Source organism: Carassius auratus, unplaced genomic scaffold, assembly GCF_003368295.1.
Source record: "Carassius auratus strain Wakin unplaced genomic scaffold, ASM336829v1 scaf_tig00009219, whole genome shotgun sequence".
NCBI classification, from domain to species: domain Eukaryota; kingdom Metazoa; phylum Chordata; class Actinopteri; order Cypriniformes; family Cyprinidae; genus Carassius; species Carassius auratus.
In genome coordinates this window covers 12,764-33,971 of record NW_020524014.1, presented here as the reverse complement: position 1 = coordinate 33,971, position 21,208 = coordinate 12,764, and the positions used below count along the sequence as shown (strand labels likewise).

Here is a 21,208-nt window from a genome sequence, read left to right as displayed (position 1 = left end):
TGGGACTCTGGGTCTGTTTCTGCAGATAAGGTTCTCCCAGACAGTCAAGCTCAAGAGATGAAGCTGCTTCTTCACTGGATCATCAGTCAAACCACAGAGGCTGAGAGTGCTTAAGCAAAAATAGAGCACTTTGAAACAGAATGCTGTGAGTCAGCATTTGGAAAACCATGGATTGGAAGGCCTAAGAAACAGCCTGGTCAGTCTAATTATTGAACAGGGTCACATATTTTAATTATAAAAAAAATATATAAAAGAATATGTATAACGACATGCTGTAACAACTTGTTTACATTCTTAAAAAATGCTGGTCGACTCGTACTATACACAACTATTTTTGTAGGTAAATTATAATTTATTTGTGTATCTATAAAAAAATTAATAATAAATATTATAAATAAATATTCAGAATATTATTAAAATAATATTTAATAAAAAAACATAATTAGCTAATTTAGCATTATAATATATTTATTATAAAATATATATTTATTCATATATGTAATTTATAATTAATATGTTCATTTTACATTTAAATTTTATATATATATATATATATATATATATATATATATATATTTCTGGAATTATAATATGATTTATTCTAAATAATATATTTATTATTATAAATCAAGACATGTTAGAGTATATGATTTATTGTGTGTGGAATCTGAACATTTTTTAGTCAACAAACAAGATATAAAACACATAGCCAAGTGGTGCTGAGGTGAGCTGAGCCCCCTGAAGGCTAACTGCTGACTGCAGATTGAGGAACACACAAGTACTGAATGTGCTGTTACTATGGTGATGCTAGTTAACAGCTGACAAAGAGACAGACTGATGGGCATGCATGTGACTCAGATATTAAAGGACAAATGTAAGAATTCAGCAAGGGATCTGATGGATATGATAACCAAATTCAAAGTATAACAGGATTTATATAATAATATAATATATAAATAATAATATATTAATATTTAAGTATAATAGTGTAAAAGTAAAAGTATAAGATAGATAGATAGATCTAGATTTTTGCTGTGCCTCCCTTTATGCAAATAAACCTGCTATAGTAGCCACTAACAGTGAAATGGAATTGTGGGAATTGTAGGCAGACTCACCCTCAATTTACATTTAATTAGATCAGTGAATGGAAAGAGGGCTTGCAGGCTCTTATTTCAAATCCATCCAGAGCTCCACTGATCTCTAGAGGTCAATTTCATGCCTCTGAGTGATAATGCTGATGGTAATTACCATAATTATCATCAGAATTATTGCGGTTGTCATCAATGGCTGACTCCGGGGCTGTTATATTATTAACCTCTGTGCTTAAGCATGTCAATTGGCCATAGCTTGTTAGACAGTGACTCACCACGATCACTCAAGGTCCTGACGTGCGTTTAACCGGCCTGGTGAGTCAAATCATATCAGTTTATCATAGAACCATTTCCTAATTGTCCTCCATAGCGAAATCAATGCTAACACAAGACCAAATCATCAAATTTAGTAGTGCATTGAGGGAATGCGAACAAATATTCCAGTTTGGGACTAAATGTACAGTAAAAGATTAAAAATCAGCCAAATGAAACTCCAAATGACCATTAGATTGAATATCAGGTTGGATGTCTGTGTTCAACGCAATGCCTCTGGTGGTTATGGAGCAGGAAGAGCTCATAATCCTCTCTCGCCCTAGCCTGCATTTATCATTTATGTCGGGGTCATTACAAGGCCTGACGTCCACTTGTCACTGCTCTGTGACGCTCTTTAAGTGATTGTTCACATCCTCTCAGAGCTAAATGGATGGGATCAGGAGTTAATTGCTCTGAATTTTAAGCAGCCCCTCCCTCCTTTTAAACCAGATGAATGGAAAGAGAACGAGAAAGAGACATTAGAAAGAAAAAGGGATAAAGTCCATCGCTTGCAGCTCAGAGTCGTCATCATAATTCTAGCTTTGAAACAGATCACTGTATACATAACAAACTCTGGGCTGTTATTCCCTGTGAGTTTTTATTCACTTGCTTTTAAAATTCAGAATTCCATTAGAACATGCATTACATATGACTAAAAACATACACAAAATTGTTTAGGTTCTTTGGGATTTCTTTTGGTTGTTACTATGTGGTTACTAGGGTGTTTAGAGTGTATTAACATGGCTATGCAGTCGTGTTTTTAACATGTTTGTACAGTTGCTAGGGTGTTGCTAAGGGTTTAGCTGGTTGCCAGTGTTTTAATACGTGCGTGGCAAAGTGTTGTTATGTGACTCCTAAAGCATTCTGAATGTTATTTCAGTATGTTGTTATGTGGTTGCTAGAGTGTTCTTCTGGATGAATGCCAGGATGTTGCTGTATATGTGGTTGCAAGGTGTTCTGAGTGGATGTCAGGGCATTGCTATGTTGTTACTTTAGTTTATTGTTTTGTGGTTTCTACGGTGTTCTGAGAGATTGTCAGGATGTTGCTATATGGTTGTTAAGGTGTTCTAAATGTTTTTAACATGTTGCTATGCAGTTTTAGTGTGAATCTACAATTTTCATAGTCATGGAAATAAAGAAAAACTCTTTCAATGAGAAGGTGTGTCCAAACTTTTGGTCTGTACTGTATATATATATATATATATATATATATATATATATATATATATATATGCACATGCCAAACAAGGCTGTTTTGAATACATACCCCGGGGTGGAATATTTATGGAATAAATCAGGTTGGGCTCTTTACAGGGACACTAATGAAAGCTCTTACTCTCCTCACACCCGCAGCTCCAGTGGTTCGGCAGTTCGATCCATCATTCCAGCATGCGGGGGGACAGACGGCTGCAGAGGAGGGGGTTAGTCCCGTGATGGAGGGGTCAGTGCTGATGTAAGGGGTTTCTGAGGTGAATCTGCTTGTGGAGCTTGTTGAGGTGGATCGCTGCAAGGTACAGGTCGAGGGGGGTGGCACTTTAACTCACCGGAGATGGAGGCAGGGGAGAGTTAATGAAGGAATCGACACACGCTGCACATAGTGACAGTGGCAGTGGTTCTGCATGGCTACTCGCATTATATCATCTCTGGGGTATGTTCCCCGCACCCCACCTTCATTCGTTCACACACAAACCATCTGTAGCACAGTGAAAGGAGCAGAAATCTGTTTCTTATTAAAGTTGCTTCTTCGGGGGAAAATGAGAATGTGACTATTAGAAATGAACAGTAAATTATTTTTTTTTTTAAATATAAGGCTGTTCTGAAGGGAAATTTTAGCAGGCACTTTATGCAGGCAGGCAAATGTAGTAATTTATTTAGTAAATAAACAAATAAATGCCTGAATATTCATCTTTGTAATCTATTCTAATTGTAATCTATAATATGCAAGCTCATAAATATAATTAAAATAAAAAGGTTCATGTGTGTGTGTGTGTGTGTGTGTGTATTCGATAACACACACACACACTATTAAAAATAATATTATTATTTAAAACAGGTTAAAAAAATATGGTATTTTAGCCAGGCAAAGAAATCTAGGCATTTATTTTATTTATTTAGGCAATAAATTGATAAATGTTTCTCTTTTCCAATTTCATAAATAGAAATAAAAATGAAAATAAAAATGTGACTCCATATTTATTTGTAAATGCAAATATTGACATTACATTTTTTAAACAGGCTTTGCAGACAGGGAAATATACAAACAAACAAATAAATAAATAAATGCATAAATAAATAATTGTTTATCTTTGTAATCTAATTCAGAAGTATAATTTTGAAATAAATGAAACAAATACCGACATGAAAAATATCTAAACATGCATTTTAGGCAAGCAAGAAAATAAATACATAAATAAATAAATAAATGATAGATAACATAAAATATATATATTCCTGATATTCCACTAAGTACACACATGTTGTTTTGTTCCCTTAATAATATAAAAAATATTAGATTAATCACAAATGTATATATAGTAAAATTGGTGGACATTTTTTTTAAACTACCAACCACAAATAACCATACAGCAGCAGCAGAAACAGCAGCAGTAGACTTTAGGAGGGTGTTTAGATGGGGTTACAGCAGGGCTGTGAGGGAGCAAGAGAAGCAAATGGATAGAGAGAGACCTGTACTCAAACTGAGCCATTGCTGAGATGTCGATTTACCTTCTGCATGGGAGAGACCCATTCCTGTGCCAGCACACCTGGGACACCATAACTGAGTGTGCCGGGGCAGATCTAGAAATAGATCTAGCTGATAAGGCTACATGACTTCTGAATGCTCTTCAGGTCACTTTATGGCACAGGAGCCTTCTTAAGGAGTGTGAAAAATTGGGATACCACAAGCAAATCTTGGAATATAGAGTTCACATCCCTGCGTAATCCCACTTTAAACAATGGGATGAATGATTACTAATATAGTGACAGATAAAGATCCGTATGGGAAAACACGGAGACTGTGATACAGAGCAGACACCGCCAGAGCTCTAGATAAGAAACTACAACACAGAAAGGCTTTTTTCCGCTACAAAAACATTAAAAGAACACTTCCATATGGGCTGCCCACTGCACCATTTTAGGTCAGTGTGTCCTATACTTAGGTGCAGTGGCTGAGACCAGGGATCAGGGGTATTGGCAGAACAAATGAGAGCCACATCAATGTGGCTTGCCTGAGTGAAGCCGAGGAAAGAAGAGGAAGGGATGTTGAAAAGTCAGGCATGGTTGCGCGAGAGTCTCTCACTCAGGCAGATAGCAGCAGCAGTAAAATCAGCTGTGTGTCAACAGCAGGCAGCAACTCACAGACTAGAGCTGATGGAGTCAACACAGCTTTAGTAAATCCAAGTTATTTAGCAGAAGCTTTTAGACAAAGTGACTTAAAAATGAAGACAGTGGAAGCAATCAAAATCAACAAAAAAGCAATGATATGCAAATGTTATAACACATTTCAGTCAGTTAGCTTAATGCAGTACACCTGGCAAGGTTTTTTAAATCATATAATAAATAAAATAAAAAGATAGAATAGGAAAGGATAGAGCATGCTAGGGTTAGAGGCCTTTTTTTGCATTTGTTTACTGTATAATAAATAAAAAATAAAACAAACAGAATACAAAAAAAAAATTGAGAAGCTAGTGTTAGTTTCTTAAAAGAAATAAAAAGAAAAAGAAAACAAGCTGTAAGTGAATAAGAGTACAAGTCTAAAAATGGCACTCTAAAACAGAAAGACTCTGAAACAAGTGATTCATTCAGCAACAAAACCATCATTCACCCCAACGATTCATTCGATTCAAAAACAGATTCATTTAGGAATAAATCACCAATAGTTGCTTACAGACGCACAAAGGTTCTTGCTGTGACTTTGCTTGTAATAATTTTTGGTAAATGTTAATTATAAATGTTTTTTTTATTTTATTTAATACAGCACTGATATATATATATATATATATAATAGATTATGATAGAAAATCAAAGAGAGGGAGAGAGAGAATCTGATGCACATATCAAAAGATGAACACAATGTGTTTCTTGGTTTCTGGAAAGACGGCGTGTAAATTACAGATGTGCAGTTGAGTTTGACAGCCCTGCCACATCTTTAACTGAACACATCCGGATGGTCAGGTCATGACACCTGTCCCATAAAGCAAAGCACTTTCTCAAGAAGGCATGTTACGACGTCTGTAAATTTTCTGGTGCACAGAGTGAGGCCAGGGAAAAAGTGCAAGGGGTGTGAAACTGTCCTGTTTCAAACAAAGAGAAAAATGTGTGCCAGGTGTACACACGCACACACCCTTTGGCAGGATAGTCTTTACCTGTCAAACAACAGGCCAAGACACATATAAACACAAAAGAGGGCTGTCTTTCATGTAAACCTGCACCTTTGGCTGAAATTTACAACCTTCCTTCTTTACTGCCGAAGGATGGTTGACATTGTCTGCTACATGAGGGCACGACAGTTATAAATCACACGGCACACTTTCTCCTTATCCTCTCAATGCTATGAAAGAAGAAACGAGCAGCAGACACATGTGGAAAATGCATAATCAATAGCAACACAAGAAGCATGGCAGGAGTATTTAATGTGTTAAAAATGATATAATCTAGGATCTAGTACAGTAACATATCTGAGCAGATTTTTCTCATATATATATATATATATATATATATATATATATATATATATATATATATATATATATATATATATATATAATTTTTTTTTTTTTTTTTTTTTACAGACTTTTTTTGTCAAGTTTTAGTCATATTGTTGTGTTTTCAGTAGCTATTGTTTTTTTATATTTTATATATATATTTATATTCCAAATTATGCATAATTAAAACTATAGCTGCATATAATTATTTGCATTCAATATTGTTTTGTCTAGCACACCAGTTGAGAAGCACAGATCTAGTACATCCTCCAGAATGGGTGATATGAGGCTGGTAAATCACATTGGAAGCCTCTTAACCTCCCTGTGATCTGGATATTAAAGAAATATTTACAGTGTTTGAGCAATACATCCACAATAAGTACCCTCAGAGGGATTAAGAGCACACAAGCGGAATAAGAATTCATTCTACAGATGAGGCAAAATGTCATCAATCATGATTGTTTATCCCTCATGTAAACCCCCCACATCTCAGAGGTGCTGCCAAATGGTTTCTACTGTAAATGCTTTTTGTACACTGACACATTTGATAGACGGGTAAAACAAAATAATGGACAAACAGAACTATAAATGGAATGACATTAGCATTTGAGCAGGATATTAATCATGTTTCCAGGCACCTGTCAGTGAGCTAATTGGATAAAACAACCATCCAATCAACAGCCATCATCATCAACAGACAACTGAAGTAATTTAAACAGCCTATCAGGAGGCTGGAGGAATCTCTCAAAAATCTGATACTTGATCTCCATCACTTTACAATAAGTTTCCATTAGATAAAGTTAATGTATTAACTAACATGGACAAACCATAAACAGTAAATTTATTAAAGTATTTATTCATCTTTATTAATGTTATTTGATAATGAACATAAAGTTGTTCATTGTTAGTTCATGTTAATTCACAGTGCATTAACTAATGTTAACAAGCACAACTTTAATGCATTAGTAAATTATAAAATTAACAATAGCTAAGATTAATTAATGCTGTAGAAGTATTATTCATGTGTATTACATGTTAACTACAGTAACTAATGTTAACTAATGAACCTGATTGTAAAGTGTTACCCCAATACATCTTATTTTAAGAATGTAAACCAAGATTATTTTGTTTTTACTGTACTCACACAACTTCTAGCTCACTAGCTCACTTTTCTCTTATCAACTAGTGCCATGTCTGAATTTTTAAGTAGGCTAGATTAGTATCTTATTTCAGCTGAATGACATCTCAAAGGGAGATGTGTCTCCTGCTAAAGTTGAAGTTGAGGTTAGCACTACTTTCACACTATCTTGACTTCCGAAAGGGTTTTCCTTCCTCTGACCTGAGGACAACGAATCAAACCGCAGAGGTTTGAGATTGTGACAGGAAGATAAGCGAGACCTCAAAGCCATGTTAAAGTCTCCGTTTAGAAACACGCTGAGGGTTTGTTCTCAGACAGAGCGCGTGAAAGGATTTCGCCTGGATATTTCTTCAGTGTTGCATCACGGTGCTTTCACTTGCTGTCCACCTGTTAAAGTCCTGCTTTTCCTGTACAGCTATGTAATTCACTGCTTGACCACCATAGTGTAGGCACTGTTGGAGAAATTAAGCTAATCACAGCTATTTCCCAAACTGTATTAACCGTTGAACATCGTTTGAATGGTGTCGCACATATAATAGAGAAATAACTTCTGCTAGTTATGCAAAGTTTTAATTCTCTTTACACTAAAGCATATACAGTATAATTAAATTTGTATATGTAATGAAAGACATAGATTTTACTGCATGTTAGCCTGCTTATGTTACTCAAGAGCATATTAAACTATATATCATAATAACCAGAAACTACCAGGTCGAGAGCTATACTTCCAACCAAATTGTTGAACTATGATTTTTAACAACAGAACTTACAATCATGTGCTTCCTTCAATTTTGTCCTTAAATTTTCTTTACTTACCTTCATATCAAACCCAAACCCTGCTTTGCTCTAACGGAAAGGCAGGATTCCTACCTTGTATTTTGGCCTGTCATCTAAGCAGTGGGCACAAAGAATAAGATGGAGGAGAGGAAGATAAAATCACAGTGCCATCACAGCTGTAGCCCTCTGATTCTAATAAATTCATAAAATCCTGCTGCTGTAGAAAGAGTGATTTATTAGAGATGTTTTGAGGTTTCACATGAGCCATTCATTTTCCGCTATCTCACAGCACTTTCCTCCTCGACTCCAGCTCTGATAAAAGCCCATGATCTATACCCCCCCCCCTCCCACAGTCCCACCGGGCGACACAGACCAGAGCACGAATCACTTGACAGAGGAGAGGACATCTTTCCAATAGTACAGTATGACATAAAACCTGTTTCGAAAGACAGTATACACAATCTTAACAGCAAATGATTCACAATAGATTGGATGATTCTTTACAGAGAGACAGCTATGGGAAAAAGTCACCTGGTGATCAGAGCATCTCATACGATACCATTAAAGTGCCTGTGCATTTGTGCAAGTATGTTTGCATATGTGTGAGAATCGTCCTGTTGACAACAGACAGCTGTGACGGCGAGTGCGAATGAAGGATCAAACTCGAAAGGATGTGCCAACACTCTCAGTGTTTGACCCCGAATTCCTTACACCCCCTGTATGACTGTGAAATGACAGACAGAGTTGTAATGCTGGCTGCAGATATCATCAGATATTCAGTCCAAGTTGCAAAATGCTGCAGAAGGGCAGCTTGTTCAATAAAAGCTGTCATTTCTTAAGAGTGCGGTCTCTTATATTAGGAAGGATCCATTTTAGTAGATCAAATTCAATAAATCACCCACCTGCGACATAGTGAGGATGAGTGACATAAAACCCAGAATCTCACCTGGCAAAGAAGGATGCAGCAGCGGAGGTGCCACTGGAGGGCGCTGTGGTGACTGGGGCAGGAGGTGGGGCGGCTGGGCTGCTGTATGCATTGGGCCGATCAGCGTTGTAGCGGTTGAGCGCGGCTTCATTAAGACCCTCCTGGTTGCCTTCTGACACCATCTGAGAGATCTGTATGCAAGTAAACATGGGTATTAAAAAACAATCTGCAAAACAGCCAACTATACAAGAGCAAATGGCTCTATTTACAGGTAAACAAATGCAGTATAGCTCATGTTTTATGTCCCCCATGGCTCCCATTTTCCCTGTTATGCATGGGAAAAGGGGTGAAAACTCATTCTATTTGTGTTTGAACTACAGCAGCGTCTCTGGAAAGCGTCCCGGGTCACGCAGCAAAGATTCTGCCAGGCCTTCAGATAAACAACTCAGCTTAGACGTGAGTCATGAGAAACAGCCCTGATAATTGTGCTATGAAGGGCCCATGGCATGGCTGGCTTTCTTAAACAAGCATTCAGCCAGACCTACTCGGGGAGATTTGGAAATAATCCTGACACCCTCCCCTGCACCGACTGTAAATAGATGGTGAGGGCACTGCTGTTGCTGTGGGCCGGGGTTTGTCGTTTCGCCCCAAATAAGGACACGTGTGTTCTTGAGGCGGATGAGCTGTGCTGTACAGTGAACCAGCCATCCTCTTTGTGTTTACCCAGAATGCTTCACAGATATAGTAAAGTATCACCCAGATAAGCTTGGATGCACAGTGAGAGAATCCTGATCTGTACATTTGTTGCTAAAAAATGTTCAGCATTGGACATACATGCATCACAACACAATTTGGTCATCTATGTACGTGTGTATGTTTGTGTGTGTGTGTGTCTTAAGTTGCTTGGGTATATTTGTAGCAATAGCCAAATTGCATGGGTCAAAATTATAGATTTTTCTTTTATGCCAAAAATAATTAGGGTATCATTAGAGTAAAAATCATTGTCCATGAAAATATTTTGTAAATTTCCTACTGTAAATATATAAACATTAAATTTTGGATTATAATGTGCATTGCTAAGAACTTTATTTTGACAACTTTAAAGGTGATTTTCTCAATATTTAGATTTTTTTGCACCCTCGCATTTCCAGATATTCAAATAGTTGTATCTCGGCCAAATATCCTAGCAAACCATACATAGATGAAAATCTTATTTATTCAGCTTTCAGATGATGTACAGTATAAATCACAATTTTGAAAAATGTGAAAAACTGCTTTTGTGGTCCAGGGTCACACACACACACACACACACACACACATGCATGTAAATATGTATGTATGTATACACATACTCATTAAAACTGCATTTTTAATGTAACTGAAATTACATTTTAAGCATTTTAAATAATATGTCCTTTGTTTTGCTAAGGCTAATTTCACAGCTATGCATCCTCAATATATAACATACATAACTGTTACATAATTACAATCACAGCTTGATAAAAACATGACATAATAGTCTAGTTTCTATTATAAATTACATTATCATTATTTTTTGATTGTAATTGTAATTAATATGAACCAATGGAACATAAAGGTGGGCAGAAGTTGAAGAAAAACTGTGATTTGTTTCTGCACAACATATCTCATCAAATTAAAGATGCTTTGCCGCACTGCATCAGCAAACAGGCCAATCAGTGCCAACGGTGACTTTCACACCTCAGAGAATAAGTGAGTCTAAACTGAGCTGTTCACAGCCAAAGGCTCATGGTGTCTTCACAGCCTTGCATGTGTTATTTCAGTCTGGCTGCAGGTATGATGGCAAAATGCATAGCTGTTTTAAAATACTCTGTGATAGCACATGACTGACAGGTATATTTAGCAGCGTCTGCACTCGCTACAGTTCCTTAACGCTGCATTGGTCTGGGCAGACATCCATGTGACTGAGCACCGGATTTACAGTAGGTGTATTCGCATTTGACAACTGTTGGAGTTAAACGTATGGAATGAAATGTCATGGGAATAACACGCAGTATTGATCATTTGCCAACAAATAATCAGTAATATAGATTTATATAACAGTGGTCATTGCTAAAAAATATTATCCTACTACATAGTGAAGAACGGGTCAATCTAGAAGGCTTAGTACAGAGGGCAATATGAGAAATATTAAAAAGCTCTTATCCCTTATTAATGAATGGATTAAGCTACCACATAAAGCTAAATCCTGCTCATTTGGTGAACACTTGTCAAACGGTGACCTGATGATATAATAATCATTATTTAATTCTGTCTATTCTGATCACTCAAATCTCCCTCCCCAAGACAAGCCAGAAGAATTATAGAAACTAAGCCACAAAAAAACATTTATAAGCCCATTAAGAGTTCAGAAACAATCAATCATAACAGATCATTTAGAAGTTTTAAAGAAACAGTTCACACAAAAATAAAAATGTGCTAAATTTGTTTCTTACACTGCTTTTCACTTCACAAGATGTTAAACAATGGACAGTGGTGTGGATTACTTGTGGATTATTGTGATGTTTTTATCAGCTGTTTAGACTCTCATTCTGACGGCACCCATTCACTGCAGAGGAGCCATTGGTGAGCAACTGATGTAATGCTGAATTTCTCCAAATCTGTTGTGATGAAGAAGCTCATCTACATCTTGGATGGCCTTAGGGTGAGTATTTTAGCAAATTTTCATTTTTTGGTGAACTATTTCTAGTAGAATTACAAAAACAACATGTTTAATTCTCAAAAATAAAAAATACAACCAAAGAATGCTATAAAAGTTTACAAACATTGGACTTTAAGAAAAAAAAACTTCAATTAATGATTTTCCATGAGCTAAATGGCAATTCTATCCCCACGGCAGCATTGAAATGACTCAGCCCTGCTCACAGCCAGTCAGATCATTTGGGAACCACGGCTGATTTGCCATCTGTTGTGCAGGAATGAAAAGATAGGAGCATTAAATACCAGCAGTGCCAACTGCACAGATTGCACCTCTCCGCCCATCCTCCCATCATCTCTCCATCCATTATCCTCCCTTACTTACTTCTCCTCTCTGTCCTCTGTCTGATAGTAGCCCTTTGTTTGCCCAAATGTAATTCCTCCTATCCATCTATCCATCCCTTGCCTGACATTGACTTTGACCTTCATACTCCTTTTGCTAGTCCAAATGGCTTTGTAAAGCTAAATTAAAAGTCTTAGCATTGCTGAAATCAGCCAGATAAAGGTTATAAGATCAACAGATAGCTGGCTGTATTGTAAGTCTTCTGTCCAAGTTCTTCACTTACACATAATGCACTGTAAAGTTTTTTTTTTATATATATATACAGGTATAAGAACATAAATAATCTATCTATAATAAGCTATCTCATGTAGGTTATACATTTATACATTTTTACATTTACAACTGTCTAGTAATTAATAAACAAAATCATTCATAAAATATATATATATATATATATATATATATATATATATATATATATATATATATATATATATATAATAAACATATCAGTTTAGGAACAATGCATGTTAAATATATGCTATTAAATTATAAAAATAATATAAAAAGAGATGCAGATTATCAAGAGTGGATACTGTATTTTATTAAATGTAATTCTTGCGAAGATGAATGTGATATATAGTGTCTTAGTATACTCTTTTGAACCTTTCAACCTTTAGAGTTCAAAAAAAGAAACTTTAAGTGCAAAAATGAACTTCTAGCTATCAAAAAGGTTCAAAGTTGAACTTAAAGGTTCTACATATATGTTATACTGCATATTGCAAATACTAAAAAGAGTTTAGTTACATTCAAGTCAAATTCATATTCAACAAGTCACATTCAAGGACATTGTCAAATTCATACTGAGATCACATTTTCTATGTTATGTAATGGCTTATTGCTTTTCCACTTTCGAATACTTTGGAATAAACAATATTGCAGAAAAATATAATTCTAGTGATTTATTCAAGCATATTAGAATGCTATGAGGACAATTATAGCAACTTCACCACAGGTGACAGATTGCCCAGTACGTTCCTGTGCGTGTGTAAAATCAATATCCAGTTCTTGTAATTTTATGGATGTCTCATTTCATGTGTATCAACAGCAGGCCGGCCCCGCTGTGTGACTACAATGGCTCCAGGTTTGCATGAGACCGGGGGCCAAGTGCAGGTGTGATGGATGGGGAAGGTAGAGAACATTTCTAACAATGGAAATTTCCTGATGCAGCAGAAATACCCAAGAGAGGAATGGAAGGATCTAAAAAGAGGTTTCTTTCCACCCTGTTCCCCAGCGGCCCTCTGCACACCCACAAGAACAGACTTCCTCATTCATCATAATTAAAGCCGGAACACACTGTACTGCCGGGATACTCCTCTCCTGGATATGTTAACTATTCTTCACCATCCCTTGAGCGCTCTCTATATCTGTCTGTGACAGTTCACATTCACTTCTCAATTCAGATGGGATGGAAAACTGGACTTACAGTCCTGGATAGGAATAGCACACTGGAGATAAGCTGAAGAAAGAAAGAAAACCGTGGAGTATGCTAAAAATGAATGATACATGTTTTTCACTGAGGTACAGTATAAAAAATACAGCAAGTATCTTAGTACAGTAGTTAGTGTGAATATGAAAAATGGAAATTTGGATGGCCACAGGAATCTAAAAAGGAGTTTGAATGAAGGAAAAGGAATTTACTGAACTGCAACTCAAAGAAGCTCAACTCAGCAAATTAAAAATCCATATATCAATTGATTAATTGATTAATTGATTGATTGATTGATTGATTGATTGATTGATTCATTAGTCAATCGAAAGATGTATTTTGACCAACCTACCGACCATCCGTCCACCTGTCCATCCATCTCTTTCTATTTGTCTATCCATCAGCTCACCCATCTTTGTATCCATCCGTCCATCCATCCATCCATCCACCCAACTATCTTTCTATTTATCATCCATCCATCTTTGTATTCGTCTATTCATCGTCCATCTTTCTATTAATATATTCTTCCATCATTCAAATCTGCCCATTCATCCACCCATCCTTCTGACTCTTTCTATTCATCCATCCTTCCATCTATTGTCAATCTTTCTATTAATCTATTCACCCATCAATCAAGCTATCTGCCCATCCATCCATCCAACTTTCAATTCATCTATTCATCTGTCTATCAGTCAATCAATTAATCTGTCCATCCACCCATCCATCCATCTATCATCTTTCTATCCATCCATCCCTCCATCTTTCTATTCAACTATTCATCTGTCCATCAATCTATCTGTCCATCCATCCATCCACCATCTATTTTTTTATTTATCATCCATCCATCTATTCTTCCATCAATCAAATCTGCCCATCCATCCATTCATCCACCCATCCTTCTGACTCTTTTTATTCATCCATCCTTCTATCCATCATCCATCTTTCTATTCATCTATTTATCCATCAATCAATCTTTCTGCCCATCCATCCATCCAGGTTTCTTTTCATCGATTCATCTGTCTATCAGTCAATCAATTCATCTGTAGATCTGTACTTCCATCTATCCTTCTGACTCTTTCTATTCATCCATCCTTCCATCCATTGTCCATCTTTCTACTCATTCAACATTTTACTAATCTGTCTATCAGTCAATCAATTAATCTATCAATCTGCCCATCCATCCATCCACATTTTTCTATCCATCCATCCCTCCATCTTTCTATTCAACTCTTCATCTGTCCATCCATCCATCCATCCATCCATCCATCCATCCATCTATCCATCCATCCATCCATCCACCCATCCATCTTTCTATTTGTCTATTCATTCGTCTATCCATCAAACAATCACTTTTTTAACATTTTCAAACAAGGCTTTGTCAAGTGACCATTTAAAATTTTCTATTTAAAAATAAGACTTACACATTTATTTGAAATTGAATTCATTTTTATTCTACACCCCAATTGTGCATCATGTTTGCTACACTGTAAAAAAAAAAAATCAGTAACACTTACGCTAAAATACTGGCAGCTGTGGTTGACAGAACTTTACCATAAACATAATTGTGGTATGGTATCAACATTTTAGGTTTTACAGACTTAAATTCACAGTAAAAAAATATAAATAAATAAATAATTGATTTATTGTTACAGTAATATACCCACCTATTAAAGTACTATTATCTCTTTTGTACCAATGAAATACACTGACAACCACCAAAAACAGGTGGTGATCAGAAATTCACATAATGAAAGCTCATTGCAAACATGCAGCTATCCCACAAGCTGAGGAGGGAAATACTTTATATAATGTGCATAGAGTCATTCAAACAAATGCTAAACACCATCATAGTTACACACATGATACTGAAATAATGCAATAAACATTAATTAAACAACATTAGATGTAGAATACAACCTCAATTGACACAACTGATTTAAATTTGTAAATTTATAAATTTGTATTCATTTTGTGTACAATCTATGAAGTTGAGAGAATCTTTGAATGAATACATTTAATAGCTCGTGACAGAGCAAAGGAGACCCCCTATGCCTTACAGATGCTCTCTGCCCGTAAAATAAACCCCAGTCAAGGAACCAGTTAACTGAGGGACTTTTCTCTTGAAATAATAAACACAGATTCAACAGTTTATATAAAACATATTCATGACCGAAGTTGCCCCATCATGCCTTTAAATGGGCCTGTGATGTAGACATGGGCACAAGCTGTAAGTGTCCGTTGGGTCGGAGCCACATTCCTCCTCCAGAGAAAGGGATGTGGGTTTTAGAAAAGAGCCCTACTTGAGGAGATTTTATAAGGGATAAGACAAAGTCCAAATGTAATGTAAGAGCTCTGTGTGTGGCACACAAACTGTTTTTATAACAAAGTCCTAATTGTCACCATCGGAGTGACTCTCCAAAACAAGCTTAACGGCTTCCTGTGCACAAAAACCAGCCCCCTGGGCAATGAAAGAGCGCGAAAGGGGGAGAGATACAGAAAATAAAACAGATCTTAGCCAAAGTAAACATAAGTGAAAAGCAGAGGAGTCACAAAAGACTCATTGAGATGGAGAAGGAGATACAGAGCTTAGCTCAAGGAGGAAAAGAACAGACAGAACAAGATAGAGCTGAAAAACCCAATCCAGAGAGAACGAGTGTCTAAAAGAAAACGTGATTAGAGTGAGGTGAAGGGTGTGCCCCATCTACAGCCTAAATGACTTCCTTGTTCAACCATACTGTTTAACCACTGGCACAATCAAGATAAGACCCACCAAAACTTCAACCATGAGAATCTTTTGGGACCCAATCAAATACTCTGACTGAAAGACACATTCAAGACCAGATTCTTAGCCAGAATGTTAGCCTTAGATAGTTGATCAAATAGATATACTTAATTAAAGTTCAGTCATTATTTGCTGTTAGAAAAGTTATGTTAAATATTAAACTTTTCTATTATTTCTAGAAATGTGAATATATTAAATTGTAATAAATATTAACATAATAAAAAAATGTATATATGCCATAAATATATATTTTTTTCACAGATGTATTGTCCATATTATAAATAAAAATAATAATAATACAAAAATAAAAAAATAAAATGATAAAAGCATATCATTATTCAGAAGAGAAGCTTGTAAATCAAATATGGAATCATGGTCAAGTTTGAAGCCAGTATTTAGCTAAATAAAGTCAAACCCAGTCAGTAAATGATGACAGAATTTTATTAATTTATTTATTTATTGCTGAAAGTATTCCTTTGAATTCTTAGATGTTCATGTTCAATTACAGTGAATGTCCTTTCAGAGGATTTGAATATGTGTCAGAAACAGATTCTGACTCAACAAGTCACATTCAAGAACATTCTCAAATGCATACTAAGACCACATTTTTTATATTATGTAATGGCTTATTGACTTATCACTTTCAAATGCTTTGAAATCAACCATTAACTCCTGATTAACTCATGATGTCAACATTTCAGATTAGCTTTTTCATCTGCTAGCCGCATTAAAATCCCAACCTGTTCTTGATTTCTCATTTTCTCGCAAAAACACATACACTAACACAATCCACCGGATCCAATATAAAAGACAATTGTTCATTTAATCCACCATCAAAAACTCTAAAATATCTCCTCAAGGCTGAGAAAAATGTAAAACCACACTTGGTCCAGATTATTGGATTTATATATGAATATTAAGTGAGTTAAGGTCTATGTATGACAATAAATATGTGATTGTGTTTCTGTACCAAATAACAGCCAAACATTTGTTTTAGTATTATGTCCATGTTATAAATTGAATCACTGGAAAGGTCCTACTTTATTACATTACAGTATGTGTGATGTTCACTCTTTCATGGTTTCCCAAAATCTGCAGTTACTGCAAAGCTTCACCTTAAATCTGTGCATTCTGAGCAAAAGCAAATTTTAGAAGCAAATTCTGCAGATGTTTGCATTTGTGGAAGTTCTCACTGAGAAACAGACTTAAAATTATGCACAGCTGCCTGAAGTAGAGTCCTACTATCACAACATATTCTGCATAAATACACATGACATATTTTTTTAATGAAAATAAACAAGCTAAAACATCCTAACTGCCTAATGCCAACTATACACTGGATTGGAATCTTCTTTAAATAAAAAGGGAAAAACCCTTAAGATATCATGTAAAAAAATAAAAAAACACCTTAAGCTTGCAGAATAACATAAGTGGACTTGACATAAGTGAATGATTATTGCTGCTTTAATCGTTTACGTAATCGTGGGATCCTTAATTGTAATCGCAAATAATTACATGTTAAAGGTAACAATACTATTTGTATGGCTGAATTTATTTTATAAGATTTGAAACTCCGCAGAGCAGCTGATTCTGTGCTATTCAACATTCCTTTATACTCCAAACCAGCTGATGTTCCCTGATAAGCCACTGCTACTCCAGAGAAGACATCTCTCTGATGAGATCAAATCAACCTGCTGTGACTTAATTCTCTTAGGCTTTACTAAATAGACTCCTGAGTGCCTCAATTCAGTTTGCTGCAAGTTCTTTTCCAATTAAGACTGAAGACTGACAACATACGCCGAGACTAAATTGCCCCTCTTAAACCAAAATCTCTCATTTGGACCATATTCAAATGCTTGTTCAAATTTGATATGTTGACTCTTGCGGGTAGAAATACACTAACCTTGGATCTACAGTGTGAGAGTAAAATAACTAGGAATTAGGTCTCAAGTGGACTGAATGTCACTCATCTGCCTGCCAGAATTGATTTGTTTGTTCTCCAGTGATATAATCAAGATACCATGCCATTACAGAGAGGGGAGAAACTAAATGAACTCGCCTTCCAAGGTTCCTCTGTCTCCGCAAACATAGTAGACCAAAAGAACTAAGCTTGTATCATAACAAATGAATCAGATTGATTCTCTCAAAGGGTTCCCCTGACTCCGTGCAGTCTATATAAAATGTAATTCCTTCCGTTCAAATCATTACTAATGCACATTAGTTCCAGAAGTTTTCCCAAAGGACTGTATCATCAGATTACAACATTAACCACAATGTGCAAACAGCACCTCATTACATCAGGTGGCATTTCTCCCCACAGGGACGTCAACTCTCCAACCATGAATAAAAAAGTGAAGGTTTTGTTCCAAAAAACTAATGAGCTGTCTTGAAGTCTGTTGCCGACATAAGCAGTTACCTTTAGGCAGCATCCTAACTGAGCCTCATAAGTGACTGATTTACAACACTCTACATATGCACTTTCCAGGATGCACTGACATTTTATTAACATAATGATGCAATACTAAGATAACGACTGACAGACAGACAGACATACAGATAGAAAGATAGATTCACAGACAGAACAAATTAATGATAAACAGAAATATTGAAAGACAGACAGACAGAGAGACAGAATGATAGAACAATAGACAGAATGAACAAATGAATGATTGGCAGAAAGATAGAGAACAATAGGCAAAAGGACAGATAGACACAGAATGACAGACAGAATTGTAGACAAAAAATTATCGATATATAAAAAAACGAACAATAGACACTTAGAATGATAGACAGAAGGATCAAAAATAGATATACAGTACAACAGATGGGACGGATGGACGGACGGATGGACAGACAGACAGATACTGTAGATAGATAGATAGATGGACAGACAAACAGTCAGACGGATGGACAGATACAAAGACAAAATAATGATAGACAGAAAGATGGACTGACAGACAGAAAGAATGATAGAATCACAGACACAACAAACGATTGTCAGAAAGATAGACCGACAGAACAATAGAAAAAAAGAAAAAAACTATTGACAAAAGTAGACAGATAGAACAATAAACAAAACAAACAAACAAAATACAGACAGAAGGATATCAGACGAAAGATGGACCAAGCAAATGACAGATAGACAGATGGATAGATCACCAGATAGATGCATAAGGCTTGACATATGCCTACCTGATAAGGATAGAGTGTGACGCCATTGGCTCTTGACAGGTGTCCAGATGTCCAGGTGCCGTCCAGGTACTGGTGAGCTTGGAGTGCGACAGAACTCAACACAGTTCCATTAGTGTTGCTGGGGCTGCTGGATAGATGAGGCTGTTGCGGTCCTGTGGACTTTCCTGCGTGGCCTGGTGAGTTGTTCTTCTTCTCAACACCATTGCTCACCCCAAGACTGTTGGGTTTGGGTCCGTGTTTGGGGTAGGCTGGGTGGTGGGAGCTGCCGCCGTTGCTGGCATTTGTGATTGTTGGGGTAGAAGTGGAGGTGGTGGCAGAAACGGTAGAAGAGGCAGAGGAATGGTAGCCTGTAGGGAGGAATGCCCAGTCTCGAGGTGGTGTGGGACCCTGGAGGATACTACGGGATCCCACCAGGGAAGCCAGGGATGGAGGAGACCCAGGAGATACATCACACTGATCCAGGCTCAGCACCATATGGACGGCCTCCTGCTTCAGCTGACTCAGGTGAGTGGCACACACGTCACAGCGACCGTCACGCTCATTCCATGCCTTGCGTGTGCTGTTGGGCACCTGCAATTTCTCGTGGATCAGCAGGGAGAAGGAAGGATCCTATGGAGATACAAACAGGGAGAACTATTTCACATGCAATCTTAAAAATAAAGGCTCCAAAAAAGGTATTTGCAGTGATACCATAGAAGAACCATTTTTGGTCCCCAAAAGAATCTTACAGTGAACAGTTTTTAAAAGAACCATTTCTTTACAGTGAAGTGCAACAAATTCTTTCCAACTATAAAGCACTTTTTTGTGCAATAAAAAAAGTTCTATGGATGTTGAAGGTTCATCACTGAACCATGGAAAAATCAAAAGAAGATTGTTTGGAACCAAACAATACTGGATCCTAAGCTCCACTGTACAGAAAAGGAAATATGTTTAAAATATCTTCTTTTTTTCCCCACACAACAAAGAATGTCGCAGGTTTAGAATGAAAAGTGAGTACATTTAAATTTTTTGTTGAACTATCCTTTTAAAATAAATGAATAAAGAAACAAATGAGTTGACATAAAGTTATACACAAAATAATTTAAGACGCTAACCACATTGTTTTATTAACTGATCTATATTCTTTTATTTCTCCAAAGAAATTTTAGAAGAACATCTTGATTGATGAAGAGACTGAGAACTCAATTAAGTCTTCTGACAAGCAACCTTGGAGCAATTAAACTTTCCTTAGGACAAACATACACCCTTGGTTCCTCCATTGTCTTTCCCTAAGCGCTCTTAATCCAAATAAATGAGTCTATCTGCACTATTAAGTAATTAGTTACTACAATAAATCATTTATTGCTACACAACTATGGAATTTATTTCTAAGATGATCATATGATGTCACCACAGAACAGTGCCATGAACTTATTACATTCACAATCCCCCTGGAGCATCCTGGGATTAAGTGCCTTGCTCAAGCTCTGATTGGCTCATGGCTCACTTCCTGCAGGGATCAAACCACTAACCTTCTGGTTACCAGCCATGAGCCCAAACCACTTCACCGATTAATAACTAATTGAAATTTAACATCGCTCATGGTATATTCACCAAGCATAAAAAATGTGCACACTATTTGTGTATAATAAAGCAGGTTCATTACTTCATGCAGAATACAATTATAATGCAAACCACGCCCTTGTTCTCACGCTTTGTCAGTCTGCATTTGGTCTGCTCTTTATTTTACTGTCTTCCAAGTCTTCATTAGCATAAAGCTGCCAATTATCTGGCTTTGGTG

At 36.4% G+C, this 21,208-nt stretch overlaps 1 protein-coding gene across 1 annotated transcript in view; it reads right to left on the bottom strand.

Moving 5' to 3' along the window:
- Nucleotides 1-20,150, bottom strand: part of LOC113072497 (kinesin-like protein KIF26B) — a 30,274-nt gene extending 10,124 nt beyond the window's left edge. The window contains exons 1-2 of the mRNA XM_026245495.1: nucleotides 19,429-20,150; nucleotides 8,968-9,137 (exon numbers count right to left, since the gene is read on the bottom strand). Coding sequence (XP_026101280.1) covers nucleotides 8,968-9,137; nucleotides 19,429-19,902 — 644 coding nt within the window. The 5' untranslated portion in view covers nucleotides 19,903-20,150. The remainder of the gene's footprint in view (nucleotides 1-8,967; nucleotides 9,138-19,428) is intronic.
- Nucleotides 20,151-21,208: the final 1,058 nt, after the last annotated feature.